Below are 19733 nucleotides of genomic sequence, written 5' to 3'. Positions count from 1 at the left end.
AGTGAAAAATAACTGCTGCTGTGACGCTGTCACTTCCTGTGCCAATGAACCACAGCTATCTGACCACATCTATATGCAGCACACACCACCTCATGGTTACCAGCAACACAGAGATCGAGACCCTTCTCACTCAGTCTTCACTAAACCGTTAAACTGACTGTGTGAATGGAAGGATGGGTGTTTTTGGCTGAGGGCCCTTCATTGTAAGAACCAGCACGATCTACACCACTATGATCTATATTCATATCTCGTTTCTTTTCACCACTGAGGAACAAACTGTGGTCTCTTCCACAGCATGTCTTTATCCTGTCTTCCTTCTCTCACCCCAACCGGTCGCAGCAGATGGCCCCGCCCCTCCCTGAGCCTGGTTCTGCAGGAGGTTTCTTCCTGTTAAAAGGGAGTTTTTCCTTCCCACTGTTGCCAAAGTGCTGCTCATAGGGGGTCATATGATTGTTGGGTTTTTCTCTATATCTATGAAGCGCCTTGAGGCGACTTATGTTGTGATTTGGCGCTATATAAATAAAATTGAATTGAATTGAATTGGTTATTGCAGATTGTGTTCTGGGAAACGTGACACTAGTCACAGTAGTGAATTGTCATCCAGAGGCCAGAGCAGACGACACTGAGGGAACCTGAAAACTACTGGCTGAGTCTCTGTCGTTTCCTCTGGTCCCCAATCAGACCAGCAGTGACATGTTTAGCTGCATGTTCTCCTTAAACTGCTGGCTGTCTGAGTGGTGTCCCAGAAACGATGTGGGCTTCATAGATAATTGGCAAACCTTCTGGAGGAAACCTGGTCTTGTTAGGAGAGACGGCATCCATCCCACTTTGGATGGAGCAGCTCTCATTTCTAGAAATATGGACACATTTCAACGCACATATTAAACAAATATGTAAGACTGCTTTCTTCCATTTGTGCAACATCTCTAAAATTAGAAATATCCTGTCTCAGAGTGACGCTGAAAAACTAGTTCATGCATTTATTACTTCCAGGCTGGACGACTGTAATTCATTATTATCAGGAAGTCCTAAAAACTCCCTGAAAAGCCTTCAGCTAATCCAGCTAATGTTTTCTTGAGACAGGACACAAACACTGGAGCTGTGTCAGCTGTTTCAACCAAAGCTCGCTGATGCAGACAGATCTGTTTCTTTTATTATGTACAGACTATCAAATATCATCCTGTGGTTTGCTGAGCATTAGCAAAGTGTGTGCTGTGTGTCGGTGAGGGTGGAGTAGATGTGGTCCTGGTCTGTGGGGGCTGGAGTCATGGTCTCATAGGTGGAGTCACATGTGGATCCTGGAGCTCCGCTCTTCTGCTGGGCTGCAGGTAACTGAAAATATTTAACACATCCAGTTACAGCACATGTATGTATGCAGCTGGTGTTTGCTGCCCTCTAGTGGCACTAATCTGTCATGCAAGGTTAATGTTGTTGTCATAGAGATAGTTCATGAATATAAATACCTTGGTGTCTGGATTGATGACTCCTTCACCTTTAAACCACATATAGAGAGACTAGTAAAGAAACTGAGACTTAAACTTCGTTTTTCTTTTGCAGTGAAAAAACGTCTTGTCACTGCAACCTTTTTATCTGTGTTAGATTATGGTGACATTCTGTATATGAACGCTTCTTCTTCATGTCTTCTAATGTTGGACACGATGTGTCATGCTTCCTTGAGGTTTATTACCAACTGTAGATATCTGACCCATCACTGTGACTTGTACTTAAGAGTAAAATGGCCTTCTTTGGCCATTAGAAGACAGGGGCACTGGTACACTTTTATTTACAAAGCTATGCTAGGATTGCTGCCTCCTTATATTTGTACTTTGGTCACAAGGACAAATAGTGGTTCTTACTCCTTACGTTCAAATGATCAGCTGCTGTTGTCTGTTCCCCTTGTCCGCACAGAGCTGGGTAAGAAAGCCTTTGTCCACTCTGCGCCTTTTTCGTGGAACAGAAAGACTGGAAACTGACTGAACTGTTGTCTTTAAATGTTTTTAAAACTAAACTCAAAGGCCTACAGACTGCCTCAATAATGTGTAATTGTTTTGTGTAATTTTTTAACTTTGTTTGTTCGTATGTATTTGTTTGGAAATGTGCTGCCTCTTGGCCAGGACTCCCTTGAAAAAGAGGTTTTTGATCTCAACAGGTCATTCCTGGTTAAATAAAGGTTAAATAAAAATAAAAAAAAACTCTGACAGAAACACTGATGGAGTTACCTCCACCTGTCTTCCATCTGATTTCCTGTTTTTCCTGTTCTCCATCCATCTGTAGAGGAGCAGCAGGAAACCAGCCGACAGCACGACGATCACAACCACACACACAACCAGAGACACAAAGTAATCTGGACACAGAAGAAGACGATGCTGAGTGGGACGTCAAACAGTCATATGAAAGATTGATTAAAACAAACAGACCTGAGGTGGGTGTGGTCCAGGTGGGCGGAGCTGTGAACAGATCCAGAATCAGTGATGACGCAGAGACACGCTGAAGACATGAGACACAGCAGCTCCAGACAGATGTGTACACGAGGTTCTCTCTGACCTCAGATCAGTTTTAGTCCAGAGGAGATAGTTTCTCCATCATGTGTCCATCATCATGTGGCTTCTTCTCTGAGTGATGAAGCTGTAACCTGCAGGTGTGGGCGGCACGCCGAGCTGCTCGCATACGCTGATGTCTGGAAGTCCTGATGCACTGATTTCATCCCAGAGTCGACCCTGCGCACAGAGATTCCTCCAGGATCTGTGAGGACGTTGAGGATATGATGTTCTGTAGATCACAGTGAGGAACATTATTCTGAGACTGTTCCACAGTCTGTAGATGCAGATTTTTGCACATTGGTGAACAACTGATGATGTTTTTATACTTGATCATGTGACGGACCTGCTGAAAATTACCCGGTCAGCTGCTGCTCCACCTCTTTTTTTCAGCCTTTTTTTCCCCTCAAGTCAACTTTAAGACGTGTTGCTGAAATCAAATTTAAAATGAGTCAGAAATATTGAGGAAATATTAAATGTCTCAGTTTGTTTTTGAGATGTTTTTGGGAATTATGAATTATTTGCTTTTCATTCTAAGAGTTTTTCTAAATTTAAAGCCATCAGGACACATTCAAAAACACGAGGGCTGAACACCAAAGACCGAAAACGCACTTCAGAACTTTTCTGTTCAGTCTTTATTCGACCAAGATACTCAGACTTAAGATGTAGGCACAGGTTAGTGTCATGCCCAGAGTTCTGGACTCACATACAGGGTAAGAGTGAATAAAGAAAGCTGTTCAACATCGTACACTTACATGTGAAAGCTCAGGAAACTGTAGACACAGAGTAGATAAATGTCAGCGTCACCTTGGGCCCAACCAGGGCAGTAACGCTCAGGTGCAGGCCTGAGTAACTGCTCTCAGATCATTTCAAATGATCAGCAGGACCAGCTCAGTAAGACAGTTGTGTGTGATGCTGCAAACGTTGGCACTGATGTGATACCAGGTAAATACACGGCCAATTATAAGCATCGATGCCAATACTGATACTTTAACCCACAAATGTAGCTTCTGTGGGGAAGAACACTGTGTCATGAGATCAGTCATTAATTTGCATACTTTCAGCTTTTATTTTGAAACTGTTTTTTGTAGACCTGAGTGTAAATGTCCCTGTCTCTCGTCGGGTCAGCTTCTGTTGATTAGATTTAAATAAAACAAACGTGACAACCAACATGAAAAAGATATTTTTATAGTGACTGCGTGGCGTACATTTTTTATTTCCAAAGAAATGACTGACTTAACACAGTTCAGTGAGCTGCATGCTGGACTTGGAAACAAAGTATTGATCGTAGCACACTAGTACAGATCCAGCATCAGTGCTCATACTGATAGCTGGATTTAGTTGATTAGATGATCACAGGTCAGTAAGTACGATGGCAACAGACCAGCAACACTCACAGGAGCAAGAATCAGATAAAGTGTGAAGCATTGCAACGTTTTACTATTAAACACAGTTAAACAGGAACCATTCAGCTATGTAAAGAATTTACAATACAAAGGTTAATTATGTTTGATACCAAAACACATTATTTAGTGTAATCTTATTTACGGCCTTTTAATGTGAAGCTGGTCAAAGTGGCCTCTTTATTAATCACATTGTAGCAAAAGTTATTAAGTCATTAGATTAGTGACAATCATGTAACATACGTGATGTGAAATCCAGCGTCTGTAGGGACGGCAGCAACAGAGGACAAAGTTCAGGGGTTAGCCTTCATTTACACCCACAGCTCAGAGAGGCGGGGCTTATAAACTGAAGTGATAACAAACATACACAAATAAAAAAAACTTGAAAATGATAAATATTATAACTGATGTTTACAGTTATACAGTTATAAACATCACAGACGTATCTGTGGATGAGTTTGTGATGGAAACATTTCAGGATTTTACTGGGATGTTACTGATTTGCAGGAAATTGTGTCCGTCTGACTGAATCGCACATGTGACATGTACTGCATGTCGGTGAGGGTGGAGTAGATGTGGTCCTGGTCTGTGGGGGCTGGAGTCATGGTCTCATAGGTGGAGTCACATGTGGATCCTGGAGCTCCGCTCTTCTGCTGGGCTGCAGGTAACTGAAAATATTTAACACATCCAGTTACAGCACATGTATGTATGCAGCTGGTGTTTGCTGCCCTCTAGTGGCACTAATCTGTCATGCAAGGTTAAACACTGACAGAAACACTGATGGAGTTACCTCCACCTGTCTTCCATCTGATTTCCTGTTTTTCCTGTTCTCCATCCATCTGTAGAGGAGCAGCAGGAAGCCAGTCGACAGCACGACGATCACAACCACACACACAACCAGAGACACAAAGTAATCTGGACACAGAAGACGACACTGAGTGGGACGTGTGTGTTTCAGGGTCATAAACAGAACGTTTTATTGCACTGACAGGATATTAATAAAGCTGCCAGACAGGTGAGTACCTGTGATCTGCTCAGGGAGAGCTGGCGTGGGGGTGGTGCCGGTGGGTGGAGCTGTGAACAGAGAAATGCCGTTAGAGACGTGAGACAGAAAACTAGTCCTGTTCCAGCTATGAACAGCAGGGGGCGACAGCCGTCTCAGTGACTCACTCACAGGAGTCTCTGAGTGCATCACTTCCCTTTTTCTAAGGAAGTCAGCTCTCAATAAAAGAGGAAATCTGTGTGTCAGTGAAGCTGAAAGTTCCTGAAAAAGCCGTCGTGTTGATGCTGAGAAAACACAAACACTCCTAAAATAACACAAAGACTATTTCAGAGCATCCATATGATGGTGTCACTTCCCCTTTCAGCAGAAAGAAGAGTGGCGCCTGTCCAGTATTCAGGCCTGTTTATACCAATCATTACATGTCATTGTTGCAGCTGGGACCGCCACACCTGGCCCTGACACGGTTTGGCCGTACGTGCTGAGAACTGAGCCTCCACATGTGACGAGTGAAGAGCGAGCGCGTGGATTTCCCCCGTGCTGGCTCCCTGTTAAACCCAAAATCAAACTAAATGAACAACATAAAGAAGCAGAGCTGTGATGATGACTGCATGACGTTTTCAGGCTGATGCATGAAGTTTGGTTTGAATAAAGATTATTTGGGATCCAGTAACGACTCACCTGAGACCGTGAGGCGTATCTTTGCGGCGTCGCTCTGACCGTGTTTGTATACGATGGTGATGATATATTCCCCGCTGTCCTGCGGCGTCAGCGCGCCCAGGGTCAGGTGGCCGTTGGCTGCATTAATCCACGCTCTGCCCTCGTAGGACGTGTTCAGTCTGAGCGTGGAGGAGCTCACCGAGGCAACGGTTATGATCTCCTTCCCGTCATTGAAGTGCCAGAACAGAGCCGAGCTCTGCAGGTCCTGAATCGGCGTTTTCAGCGTCACGTTGCTTCCGACACCTGCGTGCACGGAGCTTTCTGACAGGATCCTCTGACCCACGCAGCGCCCTGCAGGGACACAGGTCACATGACGCACCATCAGAGCTGTGCTGATTATACCGCCGTGACCTCTGACACTAACAGCTGTGCCACACCTTTACCACAGGAAGCAAAAACAGCAAAGCTTTCAAAGTAAAACCGAGCACCAAAACCCACTTTATGTAAACATGTTCACATTTCCAGCTGTCCTCTCCACAGTGGATCCGTTTCACACGTTTTCACTCCTGATTTCAGTTTGTTTGTTTCCTGTAAATCTGCTCCGAGGTCACATTTACAACCTTCCTCAGAGCTCCTTCCTTCAGCTGAGAGCGGGGTCAGCTCTGAGGAGGGCCGGACTACGAGCCCAGACCAACGGCTTCTCTTTACCTCTGTTTACCTGCTGGATCACCATGGTAACAGCAATGGTCACGCTCCAGCAGATGAACCAGGTTTGGGATAACCTCCGATAAATACCCGTGTTTGTTGGAGGTTATCCCAAACCTGGTTCAGGCTTCAGCGCGACTGCTTCGCGTTAACTTCAGCGGAGCTCTGACCAGGACGGGTCAGAGCTAAAGGGCAGCAGCTTCAGCCTTTATAATAACTAAAATATTAAACATTCAGCGCTGAGATGCTTAAATTCTTACCGATGGACGCGAGCAGACACAGGAGGGCGACCCGAGCCATGGTGGACGCGTCCAACGTTCCCAGCTGAGGACTCGGCTCTGGTTTCCTGATCTTTCTAGCAGCTCCGACTCACAGCCGAAGAGGAAGCTGGTCCGTGTTTTCTGCAAACGCTGGCACATTTCAGGGTTTCTAGAAAATCACCAAGCAAACGAGGAAGCGTCCGAGCCTTCATGGCTGCACGGGCCTGAAGCCCACGGCTGGGGGAAGTTTGGTAATCACAGGAAGGATGATGTCAGCGATCCCACTGCGACCTCTCCGACATCCTTGGTACACCTTCCAGCACGACCACACTGACCCTCAGTTTCACGCGTAGACACACATACAGAGGACGTCTGAAAGTGTTTCTGAACCTGCGAGCGTTCAGGCACAGCGGGCGGAAGATGTTTGGATCCAGGAGGACTCTTCAGACAGAAACCTAGGAGCTTATGAAGCGCTTTGTTCATCAGGAACCCGATGGTCATCCTCGCAAACATGAAACCTCCACCATCATCTGAAGCAGAGTCCAGCTCTAACACATTAACGGCAGCACAAACATGTCTGTGCTGCCGTTACAACATTACTAAATCTATGAAGGGTCCAAATGAGACTCCAGTGTGGGTGAAACATGTTTCCTGCAATCAAGAAACGTGCTGGCTTCGTTTGTCAGATTCAGACCCGTTTGATGATGAAATCACTCATCATCACGTCCTGAAGACTAAAACATTATTTACCACAAAGACACCAACACATTAAATGAGTCTGTCAGCGTTTCAGCTCTTTATTAAATAACAAAAGGTCAGAAAATGAAGAACAGCTGGAAAACAAACCAAGAGGCAGTGCTGCCATCTGGTGGACGTCAGTGAGGACGCGCTCATGCTAAACTACAGGAGTCCAGCTAATACTGTTTCTGATGTGGTGACTGAGCCGCCCTCAGTGTTACATTTGCATATTCATTTATCTCACAAAGAGGAAGACGTGCAGTTAAAGGACATCCTGTAAACCTCAGTATCAGCCGAGCGATGAGCTAATCCTCCTAACGAGTTCATCGGAAGCTGCACTGTGTGACACACCTGTGAGACGCCGGCCTTCTCCTAAACACAATAATAATGATACATGACCAGGATATGTTTGACCTATCAGGTTTAAGTTATCCTAACATCAGGTGTGTGGGGGCGTGGCCACAGGAAGGTCAAAGTGCTTTATACTGTTTGACAGCAACAGGGAAGCAGCAGGTATAAAACTGTTTCTGAGGATCTGTATTTCATACTGGCTCCTCCCACGTGCTCCTTCTCTTCCAGAGCACTGATTGGTCACTCAGCAAAGGTTACACCTGGTTGAGCCACAGAGCCGAGATCACGCATCAGTCCCAATCATCCTACGCATGCTTTATCAATAACACAAGCTCACCTCACAGGAGCCTGTCACCTGACCGCAGTCAGCTGATCAGCAGCGGGGATGTGCGACGTGGACGACAAACACGTGACTCTAATTACTCAGCAATGCACGACTGCACGTCGGATCCAGGAGGTTACGAAGCTGCCTCCCTCCCACCTGCAGCAGGTGTGACCACGCGTGTGATGTCACACAGAGTGCGGACACGCTGCTGCTGCCGGTGTACGGACAGCATTCCCGACGGCGTCCGCGTCACGAGGTCGTTCTTGCAGTGAAAACAGGAACACGCTGGTTTCTGCTGATGTCTGAATGAAGTTTTGATTCCACCATCAGGCGAGGGTGAGCGACGGGCTGGCTGAGCTGTGACGCCACGCCGAGCTGTCATCCTCGCGGCGTTCACGTCTTGCTGCTTTCGGCGACGCACTTGTGCTTTTTGACCTGCGAATGCCACGTGAACCTTTTGTCGCACACGTTGCACTTAAAGGGCTTCTCCTCCGAGTGGACGGCCATGTGCGTGATGACGTTGGCCTTGTTGGTGAACTTCTTGGCGCAGACGGAGCAGCTGAACGGCTTCTCGCCCGTGTGCACCCTCATGTGGTTGACGAGCGTGTTGCGCAGGCTGAAGCTCGTGTTGCACACGGAGCAGGTGAAGGGCTTCTCCCCGGTGTGCACGCGCAGGTGTGTGGTGAAGTTGGAGCTCTTGGAGATTTTCTTGCCGCAGAACGGGCACGTTTTCTCCCCCGTGTGGCTCTTCATGTGGCTCTGCAGGTGGTTCTTGCCTCCGAAGCGTTTGCCGCACTCAGAGCAGCTGTAAGGTTTCTTGGCTAAGTTACTTCCCGCGTCTCTCACAGCGTCCTCTGACGGCGGTTTCCCGCTCTGCACTGGAGCGTCCTCTGGGGCCCCGGTGTCAGAGGAAGTCCTGACAGGCTGCGGGTGGAGGTTTCTGGCTGCTTCTGGTCCTGCTCGATCCTCTCCACCAGCTCGTGCCTGCAGCTGGCGGCTGCTGAGCTCGCTGCGGGTGTGAAGGAGGTCGGGGGACTGAGTGCTCTCTTCCACCTCCTCTTCAATCTTCACGGTGACGGGAATGATGGTGAGGTCCTCGTGCACTCCGGGCCGCTCTCCCGGCTGATTGGTCCAGAGCCCCTCATGTTCATCTTTGACTCGTGGCGGTTCTGGACTCTCCCGGTGCAGACCGGGGCTCTTCTGCTCCTGTGATGCTCCTTTATCCGCCGTAAACTTTGTGGGGCTCAGGGGAGACCCTGGAGGACACAGAGGGAGGAAACGAGCACTGGTTAGCCCAACAGACCAAACGTGGCCAGCAGGGGGCGCTCCTCTGGAGCTATGAGTACGTCTGTCCCATTCACTGCTTTCAGGCTGACTGAATAAAACATGAAGTTCATTTTGGACATTTTGGTTTTGTTACAGAGGACCAGACAGCAGGATTAGTTACCATGGTTACGTCCATCTAAGAGTGCACGGTCATGTGATTAGTGTCGTGTAACACGGTTACTCATAAACAGTTACTGTCTTCTTTTTGGGGGGGTTAACTTTCAGTATATCATTTAAATGAAAAATAATGGGGCTGCGGTGACATCACTGCTGAACCATAGTGGCTCCTTTAGGTACTGAGGGGGAGGTGTCAGCTGCAGCCCCACAGCTGTCCCTGTGGGGCTGCAGGTACACACACTCACCTGCACCGTTAGTGAAAACATGCTGCTGCTCCATCCACAACACCAGAGAAAAATTATTCTCCATGGTTACTGTTCCTACGGAGACACATCTCACCTGCACCCAACTTACAATTAAACTGCCTAGTTAAAATTTACAACATCTGGAACAGCTGCTTATCCTTTCCAACGACAACAACTAAATAATATTAACTATTATTACTATAAATATTATAACTAATATTTTTATTAGTATTGTTGTTATTTTGTTGTTGTTATTATAAAAGAATAACATGAATAACAATAATAAAAATTGTCATTATTCATTCATTATTGTCATTATTAATAACAACAACAACAATGGTGATGATGACGATAACAATAACGACCACATCAATGGTGTTAGCCGTCCGGTCTGTCTCCGGTAACCCACCGTGCGGGCCCCCCCGGCTCTCGGCAGGGTGTCCGTCCGGCTGCCTGCTCCTGTGCAGGCGGATCTCCTGCTCGTACTCCTCCATTGTCCTCTCAAAAAGCGCGAAAATCTCCTCAGCGGCCGCGTTGAGCCGCTGCTTCACCAGCGCTCTCAGCACCTCAGCCTTCGACATTTCCCCGCCGTCAGCCGGACACGCAGATGCCGAGCCGAGCGAGTCTGCGGCTGCGCGGAGAAGGTTCGGAGGACAAAGTCGCAGGGAGCACCGACACCTGCCCGCTAACCTCCCCAGGACCTAACCCTGACCTCACCTGTGTTTCTTTACTGGGACGGAACACACCGAGCCTGTCTAATCCGAACCGGAAACCCGACTGCTACTAATTTGTTCTGCACATGCGCTGAACAAACTACTTCCCCTTTTCGACTTTTCATAATAAAAGCATTCTTTTAGCGCGATTCTCATATGGACACCCCGCACCACCCGACCCTAAAATGGATAAAAGAGAGGATTGATGGATGGACATGTCATTGTGTTCAGTATAACAACAAAGTGCTTGACATACATCAAAATTACTAGAAAATGAGGTGTAATAAATAAGAACATACTTTACAGGAGAGAGGATCAAAGTTGGGAGACTTTTTATTTAATAATATTGTATATTCATTTTTTCAGCTTGATAAGATTGTAAATACGTTATACGTTAATGTCAGATATGAATTGGACAGTTCATACAGTCCTACATATGAAAGCAGTCCTACATATTTGTTTACAGTTTTTTACAGCCACTAGGACACATTTCTCAATACTTAGGTCATTTTTGCAAAACTCTTCACACAATCCTCCTAACTGACCTTCAGCTTGGCAAAGCAGTTCATTTCACATTCAAAATGCACTACAACTACCAAAACACTTCATTCAGGTCTCAAATAAACTCATTCTTCCAGAACACTAGCAAAGGTTGACAGCCGACAAACACACTTTGTCACCCACAAAACAATGACCTAAAAAACACTAACAACATGTAGCATTACAGTGTTTTCTTGTGTAAAACAAGGACACATCTCTGTTTATAATTTCAATATATGTTACTGGAATGAATCAGACATCATGCAGAATTCGTTAATATTTGTTTATGTATTTTTATTTTTTTGCACTAAGTAATCCCAAAATACAAGAATTTGTATACACACCATCCACTGATACACATACAATAGTAATGCTAATCTACTCGGTCTTCTCCATTTCTGGCTGGGTCCATGTTTACATCACAAAGCAAACCTATTCAGCAGTTGTCTCCTTTTGTAATGAAATTGAAGGAGTAACACCTGTGTAGATGTTCATCTACAATGAGAATCAGCTGTGGCTGGTTAAACTGCATTTTTAGATTTAAAATATGTTTCAATAAAATATTGCTGTTGAATTTTGCTGTCTTTTTAAGTTTTGCATTGTGTTATTGTTTTGGCCATAAGTTTAACAGTTTTGAAAACAGTATGTAAGCACATGCAAAATGTCCTGTACGTACAAAGATTTTTGGCAGTTGTTGTGTCTGAGTGAGAAAATAATTCATGAAATTTGAGAGATGTAGTCATTGAATGCATTTTGTGCCAAAACAATGATAACTGGTCCTCAGTTTAGCCCACATAGACTTCTGTTGTGCTCACTGTGTGAGGAGTTTTGCAAAAGTGACCTAAGTATTGAGAAATGAGTCCTAGCGTCTGTAAAAAACTGTAATATGTGCACTGAAGGACATATCAGGCAGTGAAGAATAGTTTTCAAGAAGGCCTTCGTGTTTTGAGCAGGACAATGCGTAACTGCAGACTAGATCTGTTCCAGCAGCACGGCTGCAGTACTGACCTCTGATCAGCCGAGATGTGAATCATCATGAACGCAACAACAGGACGAAGCAGAGCCAGGACTGCTAAAACTCTGCTCTCCTCAGCTCACAGACCCAGAAAACTAGGAGCTCTGAAATGAGCTCCTAGTTTTCCTGAAATCATGCATTTCCTCAAATGACAGGCTGACATGTTTTCTGTGATCTGCTGTGAATAAAATGTTTGTGATTGTCACTTCTCCTCACTCCTATTGTTGTTTTCATTTTACATGGATTTCCAAGTTTTTTGCAATTAGTGTTTTACTACTCAGCATATCATATGTGTGTGTGTGTGTGTGTGTGTGTGTGTGTGTGTCCTCACTGCAGACACTGATACAGTGATGATCTTCCAGCTGCAGCAGTCACTTCCGTCTGTGAGGTTTTTGTACGAGTGTTTTTCACTGTGTGAACATCGGAGTGCTGTGGTAACTCTGACAGTAATAAACTCCTGCATCATCAGCCTGGACTGCACTGATGCTCAGAGTGAAGTCCAGGCCATTCCCTGCTCCACTTCCACTCAGTCTGGAGGAAATTCCTGAAAGTCTGTCTGATGTTCTGTAGATCAGAGCTTTGGGAGCTTCTCCAGTTTTCTGATGGTACCAGGCCAGGTAGTATTGTGAACCAGAATACTGAGCTACTTGTGTACTGACTTTACAGTTGATATTTACAGTCTGACCAAGCTGCACAGATTTGGATGCTGACTGAGTCACCACAACGTTTTGTCCAGCAGACCCTGAGGAGAGAAGAAACTCTGGACATGAGCTGGTGAGGTGAAACTCAGCTACGCTCTGAATGATTTTCACGTGACAGAAAAATGATTTTCCTCACCTTGAGTCAAGCAGAGGAGAGTCCAGATGAGGACGCAGATCAAAGTCATGTTTTTGATGAAGAGGATTTCTGTGGCGTCTGTTGTGATGAAGGCCAGCTGTCAGTCATGCAGTGTTCAACTGTCAGGACTATAAACTCTCCCAGAGCACTGGAGCATGGTGCTGCTGATGCAAAGCAGCTCACCGTGGACATGCTCAGATTGACTCCAAGGCGGACTCGATTACTCTCATGGATCTATCAGTTATCACAGGATTCATCTGGAGTCTTCTCTGCATTTTGCATCTCTTAAGTTTCTTTAAGTATTTTCTTTGTTTTTTTACATAGTGAAAGTAGATAATGAGAATATTTATCTTGTTTAAATCTGGCTTATGTTGAAATATTCTGACGGGTTCGGTTTAGCAGATAACGTCTTTATCAGTGAAATGATCAGCTGGTGATAGTTTAACAGTAATTATGATTGTAGAAATGCACCAAATGAAATGATTAAAATGTTGAATGTAAATAACTGAATATTTGTTCAAAGTGTGTTATATTTTGTATTAAACACTAAAACCATGCAGATAATTAGAAGTTGATGCTGAAGATAATTACTGAGATGCTGTGTAACAGTTTGGCCCCAGTGCAGTTTGTTGAGCTTCAGGTCACATGAGGACTGTGAGTGCGCTGATGTGCATGACAGCTTTGTTAAAGGGAAGTGAAACACTGTGTGAGTGAGTGACTGGTGGAGCAGAAAAACATCTGTCAGAAAGTCCTTAAAGGAGAAGATCTGCTCTCACACAGTGAAGGCGTTACTGCCAGCTGTGCCGTGTGCTCCCTGTCCTCTAAGCTGATTGGTGTCTCCTAGGTGACGCTCGTCCCACCCTGACGGTGCTGCCCCCCTCCAGAGAGGAGCTGCAGCAGGGGAAGGCCACGCTTATGTGCCTGGCCAACAAGGGCTTCCCCTCAGACTGGAGTCTGTCCTGGAAGGTGGACGGCAGCAGCAGCAGCAGCTGGGAGGAGGGCAGGAGCCCAGGGGTGCTGCAGGAGGACGGCCTCTACAGCTGGAGCAGCACCCTGAGGCTCCCTGCAGACCAGTGGGAGAAGGTGGGCTCTGTGACCTGTGAGGCCACCCAGGGCTCCCACACTTCTCTCTCACAGACACTGAGGAGAGACCAGTGTTCCCAGTCCTGAGCTGACTCGCTGGTTTTCCTCTGCAGGTGTCTCTCTTTCTGTCACTCGTCTTTGTTTTGTTCATCATTTCACTGTTTGACACAATAAAGATTCATTCAAAGAAACTCTCGTTCCACTTCTGCCCTTTTTAACTGAGCTTAAATTTAAATTTTTTAGTTCACCGTTATTCATACAGGTAGTCCCACTTGTACAGCATCAGAGTCTGAATGCGAAATGTTTCAGAAAAACATATTAAAGTTACAACAATAAAAGAAACACCAAAGTACCTCAAACTGTTTAATATTTAAGAAGTTCCCAGTGTTCAATCACACATTGTTGTCAACTCTTAATGATGACATTAAAATAACTTGTTGTTATAGAGACTGAGACCCCCACGGCCTCATCCACCTGCGACTGTCTAAATAAGGCTGATAGGTGGTGCAGAGTTCAGAAACACACATGTGATTGTACTGGTGTTCATTTGACTTTAACACACTATTATAATATTTAATGAGAATTAACAGATGCTCAGAAATGAGTGGGAGGAGTCATTCTGTGGTACGATCCTGTAATAGTAGATGTCACTGTTTTTATAACAGCATGTGGATAAAACGTGCTTTCATCATTAAACAACATCTTTAATTTCCTATATAAAAGTCTACAATGTAAACAATAAAAAACATCCATACTTAATGTTTTAGTATTTGTAAATGGCCTGCATTTGTGTTATTAAAATGATCATCAACAGAATTTTTCAAAACTGACTTAGAAAGTTCAGTTTTTGTTAAACTGAAATGTGTTAGTATAACCTGATGAGCTGCACAGTGTTTGTTTCCTTCACAGCTAAGTTAGTCTTTAGTCTGAGTGCAGCTGTTGAGACAGTTCCTCTAAAGCTGAGGGAGGTTTTTGTACGGCGCTGTATCGCTGTGTGAACAAGTTGCTATCCTGCTGACAGTAATAAACTCCTGAATCTTCAGCCTGCTCAGAGTGAAGTCAGTACCAGATCCACTTCCACTGAAACGATCTGAAACTCCAGACTGACGATTTGTAGCTTTATAAATCAGGAGTTTAGGAGCTTTGCCAGGTTTCTGAAGGTACCAGTGAAGCCAGTCACCAACACTTGTACTGGTTCTACATGTGATGGAGACAGACTGCCCTGCAACCACAGACTGAGCTCCAGGAGACTGAGTCACGATGATTTGTCCTGATGAACCTGGAAAAGATGGAAAAAAGGAGAAGGGTTACTGAGACAAATCCAGCGTGGAGAAAGATGATCAGCATCCAAACAGAAGATGGAGAACAGATGGAAGAAGGTCACTGCTGCTGGTTTCAGTGTTCACGCTGAAGCCACGCGCTCACAGAGAGTCTCACCCTGAACAAGGAGCCCCAGGGTGGCCAGCAGTAGAGTCAGTGACATCATCATTGTGCTGCTGGCGTGTCAGTGTCTCTGAAAGGCCTGGACAGACACTGATCAACACTGGCCTCTTAAGGGCTGTGAGCAGAGGCAGGACACGTATGCAAACACACAGAGTCAGTCAGCTGGAGCCGTCCTCAGCACATCACCACCTTTCCTTCTCACTTGTGGCTCTACTCGCTGTTTTTCTCATGCAAACTATGATATTACCTTCACAGTTTTACATATTCCAGAATTAGTTGGTCGCAAAGATAGAACATTTTTAAACTAAGCAGTCTGGTACGATGGCAGCGTTCACACTGCCGGTGACTTGATTGCAGTCAGGTGTGAAGGCTGATTGGAGTCTCCACCTGATGGTGGAGCCCAGTGCTATGAAAAATCCCACACTCAACAGGCCCATGACAACATGATAACAGTGGGTGGATTATATTCTTAAACTTAGTTACAGCGCTTTCAGAAAGACATCTACTGTGATAAAGTCTACTCTCCACTGCTGTGTAATCAATGATTGTAAATGTAAATGTTATCAGGAAATGATTAGGCAGGAGAGGGTTTTCAGGAAACTAATAACAGAAACACACATGTGATTGTACTGGTGTTCATTTGACTTTAACACACTATTATAATATTTAATGAGAATTAACAGATGCTCAGAAATGAGTGGGAGGAGTCATTCTGTGGTACGATCCTGTAATAGTAGATGTCACTGTTTGTATAACAGCATGTGGATAAACGTGCTTTCATCATTAAACAACATCTTTAATTTCCTATATAAAAGTCTACAATGTAAACAATGAAAAACATCTATACTTAATGTTTTAGTGTTTGTGTTATTAAAATGATCATCAACAGAATTTTTCTAAACTGACTTAGAAAGTTCAGCTTTTGTTAAACTGAAATGTGTTAGTATAACCTGATGAGCTGCAGGGTCTTTATCAGTGAAATGATCAGCTGGTGATAGTTTAACAGTAATTATGATTGTAGAAATGCACCAAATGAAATGATTAAAATGTTGAATGTAAATAACTGAATATTTGTTCAAAGTGTGTTATATTTTGTATTAAACACTAAAACCATGCAGATAATTAGAAGTTGATGCTGAAGATAATTACTGAGATGCTGTGTAACAGTTTGGCCCCAGTGCAGTTTGTTGAGCTTCAGGTCACATGAGGACTGTGAGTGCGCTGATGTGCATGACAGCTTTGTTAAAGGGAAGTGAAACACTGTGTGAGTGAGTGACTGGTGGAGCAGAAAAACATCTGTCAGAAAGTCCCCGCAGAAGGCCACGCTCATGTGCCTGGCCAACAAGGGCTTCCCCTCAGACTGGAGTCTGTCCTGGAAGGTGGACGGCAGCAGCAGCAGCAGCTGGGAGGAGGGCAGGAGCCCAGGGGTGCTGCAGGAGGACGGCCTCTACAGCTGGAGCAGCACCCTGAGGCTCCCTGCAGACCAGTGGGAGAAGGTGGGCTCTGTGACCTGTGAGGCCACCCAGGGCTCCCACACTCCTCTCTCACAGACACTGAGGAGAGACCAGTGTTCCCAGTCCTGAGCTGACTCTCTCTCTCTTTCTGTCACTCGTCTTTGTTTTGTTCATCATTTCACTGTTTGACACAATAAAGATTCATTCAAAGAAACTCTCGTTCCACTTCTGCTCTTTTTAACTTGCACAGATTGAGATCCTTTCACAATAAACACAGTTGTTCTTCACTCAGGGGTTTCAAACTCGTGGCCCGGGGGCCACTTGCTGCCCATATATTGACGTGAAGAAATAAAATGCAGTTTGTCCCTTGAAGTGACTTTTTTGTTTGTTGTTAAGTGCAAAGTTCTTTAAAAAAACAAAAATGATTTAATATGACTGCAACATGAGCAGAGAGTACAAACATGCTGAGGTTCAGTGACTAATGTGTTCACTTATGTCTGCATTTTGATTCTGTTAAGTACGAACACAATGACAGCAGACATACTGCTACATGTCTGCAGACAGAGGACCAATGACTTTATTTGGCAGTTCAATGAAAGGCTTCAGTTAGTTAAGAAGGAGGAAAAAGAATACCATACCATACCATACCACCTTTATTTATAAAGCACTTTAACATAAAACCAGAGTTCACAAAGTGCTGTACATGCTAAAAGCATAAGTAAAGAAAATTAAAATGAGATAAGATAAAATAAATAACTAAAAAACTAAAATAAATTGAAACATGTCAAAACAAATTGAGTCAACCCCTCTAATCAATGCCAAAGGCTTCAGCGAATAAATATGTTTTAAGAAGACTTTTAAATTCAGAGAGAGAAGAGGCCTGCCTAACATGCAAGGGTAGATCATTCCACAACTTTGGAGCAACTACAGCAAAAGCACGATCACCTTTAGATTTATACTTAGTTTTCGGTACCTTAAGGAGCTGCTGATTGGCGAACCTAAGGGAACGGGGAGGTGTATATGGTTGTAGTAGCTCCGAGAGGTAGGGGGGGGCCAGGCCATTAAGAGATTTAAAAGCAAATAAGAGAATTTTAAAAACAATCCTAAAATGTACAGGTAGCCAGTGGAGTGAAATTAAAATTGTGTTCATGTTATACAATATACAATATACAATATACAATATGTGAATCTGTGTTCATGTTATACAATATTCAAATAAAAAAAACAACCAAACAAAACACTTTTTGGAAATATTTGTGTTCTTTCTTTCTTCTTCTTCTTCTTTTTGTACTACTTGAACACTAAAGTGGCCGTCCAATAAGACGACAGTGTCAGCTTTGGCCCACGGCTCATTTGACACCCCTGATCTTAAATGAAAGCACAACTATGTCAGTTTTCTTTTATTTATAACTTACAATCCTACGTTCCAAAATCATTTCACTCACCTGCATTCAGACCATGTTAACATTTATTATGGCTGCCACTGAAATCTTCCTCCTTACATATTCTCAGAGTCTGGAGGAAAAACCAAAGCACTCAGAGCACACAACATAACGAGTCTGCTGGTACTGAAACCTGTTGTGGACATTTTCAGTTCTTAAAAATAACGTCTGGGAGTAGCGACACACATGCAAACACAGAGTCAGTGAGCTGTAACTGTCCTCAGCACATCACTGATGAAACTTTTGTCAACATATATTTTCTTCCTTTCACAGAAAACTCATCCCTGTTCTCAGTTCAACACTACTTACTTATCTTTGATATTTACCTCACGCTCCATTCATCCTTCATCGAATACATGAAATATGTAGCGACTTAAAAATATCTCACAATGTGTAAGTAAAACGTAAAGGATGTTTTATGTTAGCGTCCATGTTTCAGGACTCTCTGTGTCCTGTGTCCCCTCGGGTTACCCCTGAGAATGAGACCCTCACTTGCACCATTGGCACTCTCACCTGGGAAATAGACACAATCCAGCAAACCCTGATGACAGAACCTGATCCTGACTGTAATGTCATCTGCAAACTTAAGGTTTTGACACACTTGACTTTTGCTGTGCAGCCATCTGTGTAGGACACCTCCACTGGGTTGCCACTGCAAATTTTCCAGGTGCTGGATGTGCCTCACCAGTGATCCACTGACAGATGGAGGCTGGGACAGTGAGCTGGGTAGTTTGGAGTTGAGCTGAAGTCCACAACCTGATCCTATTACAGATCCTATTACGTGTACCAGGGCAGTCAAGGTGTTCCAGCTTGAAGTGCATTCCTGTGCTGACAGCATCATCCACTGACCTGCACCAGGGAGCGTGTGATGTTTGCAGATAGGTCAACACTCATGTCTTTACTACAGACGTCAGGGCAACATGTCTGTCATTAATTAACAGAGTGTTTCTTGGGGAAAGATGATTGTTAGCTGAAAAGCCATTTTTAGTGTTTCAGTGTAGCGCCTCTTTGCTACCCTGATCTCCTTTGTCAGTATGTTTCTGGCCTGGGTATACAGGACTCTGTGCCCACTCCTGTAGGCGGCATTATCCCTGAATTTTCCTGTAAACCAGGGTTTGTTGTTATTGTATACGCAGAAGGTTTTAGGATGTCACAGTGTCAGTGATGTTGTCCAGGTGTGCCTCAAAAACACTCCACTTCCTGCATTGTCTCACAGCACAAGGCCAGGCAGGCGCCTGTGGCACTTTTATTTTGACTGCATTGTTTATGGTTGTGTATTATAAACTGCAGTATATTTACTCTTTATCATGCTGCTGCATGCATACAAATGTCCATTTTATTTGCAATAAACCAAAAACAAACAAACAAACAAGCTAAAAACGCAAAACAAAACGCAGGTACACAGTGAAAGACCAGATGTCCCAGTTTCACACTGGAACTTGAAAGCAGCTTACATTTGTGGATCTGTGTGGCTGTGGCGGAAACCCCCACGTGGGCATGTGACGTGATCTGTGCGTGTCGGGCGATTGGTGCACATCT

General features: G+C 44.5%; 2 protein-coding genes, 1 long non-coding RNA gene and 2 gene segments (V, D, J or C); 1 reads left to right on the top strand and 4 right to left on the bottom strand.

Annotated features, from left to right (window-relative positions):
- Positions 1–1129: 1129 nt before the first annotated feature.
- LOC146682314 (uncharacterized) lies at positions 1130–2961 on the bottom strand. The gene is made up of 4 exons (XR_014917705.1): positions 2884–2961; positions 2418–2769; positions 2220–2344; positions 1130–1332 (listed from the first exon to the last, which is right to left on the bottom strand). It is a non-coding gene; the product is annotated as an uncharacterized LOC146682314 (long non-coding RNA).
- Positions 2962–3582: 621 nt separating this feature from the next.
- Positions 3583–7284, bottom strand: LOC146682313 (uncharacterized). Of its 2 annotated transcripts, XM_085446379.1 has the most exons (6): positions 6566–7284; positions 5622–5951; positions 5363–5488; positions 4964–5014; positions 4731–4855; positions 3583–4608 (listed from the first exon to the last, which is right to left on the bottom strand). In XM_085446379.1, the coding sequence occupies exons 1-6, from the start codon at positions 6603–6605 to the stop codon at positions 4423–4425; spliced, it is 858 nt and encodes a 285-aa protein (XP_085302505.1). In that variant the 5' UTR covers positions 6606–7284; the 3' UTR covers positions 3583–4422. The 2 variants fall into 2 exon arrangements, with proteins under 2 accessions (XP_085302505.1, XP_085302506.1); XM_085446380.1 differs by lacking the exon at positions 5363–5488.
- A 54-nt stretch (positions 7285–7338) lies between these two features.
- Positions 7339–10470, bottom strand: LOC146682312 (uncharacterized). Its single transcript, XM_085446378.1, has 2 exons — positions 10077–10470; positions 7339–9235 (listed from the first exon to the last, which is right to left on the bottom strand). The coding sequence occupies exons 1-2, from the start codon at positions 10246–10248 to the stop codon at positions 8373–8375; spliced, it is 1035 nt and encodes a 344-aa protein (XP_085302504.1). The 5' UTR covers positions 10249–10470; the 3' UTR covers positions 7339–8372.
- Positions 10471–12328: 1858 nt separating this feature from the next.
- On the bottom strand, positions 12329–12863 carry LOC146682311 (immunoglobulin kappa variable 4-1-like). The segment is given in 2 exon segments: positions 12329–12677; positions 12773–12863. Coding segments are annotated over 2 exon segments (384 nt in total).
- A 554-nt stretch (positions 12864–13417) lies between these two features.
- LOC146682310 (Ig kappa-b4 chain C region-like) lies at positions 13418–13942 on the top strand. The segment is given in 2 exon segments: positions 13418–13478; positions 13617–13942. Coding segments are annotated over 2 exon segments (387 nt in total).
- The last annotated feature ends 5791 nt before the right edge of the window (positions 13943–19733 follow it).

Source organism: Copadichromis virginalis, linkage group LG22 (genome assembly GCF_057382275.1).
Source record: "Copadichromis virginalis isolate Kocher_CV1m ecotype Utaka linkage group LG22, C_Virginalis_male_GT1.1, whole genome shotgun sequence".
Lineage (NCBI taxonomy): Eukaryota > Metazoa > Chordata > Actinopteri > Cichliformes > Cichlidae > Copadichromis > Copadichromis virginalis.
Note: the sequence above shows the minus strand (reverse complement) of the source record. Positions and strands in the feature narration are given on the sequence as shown.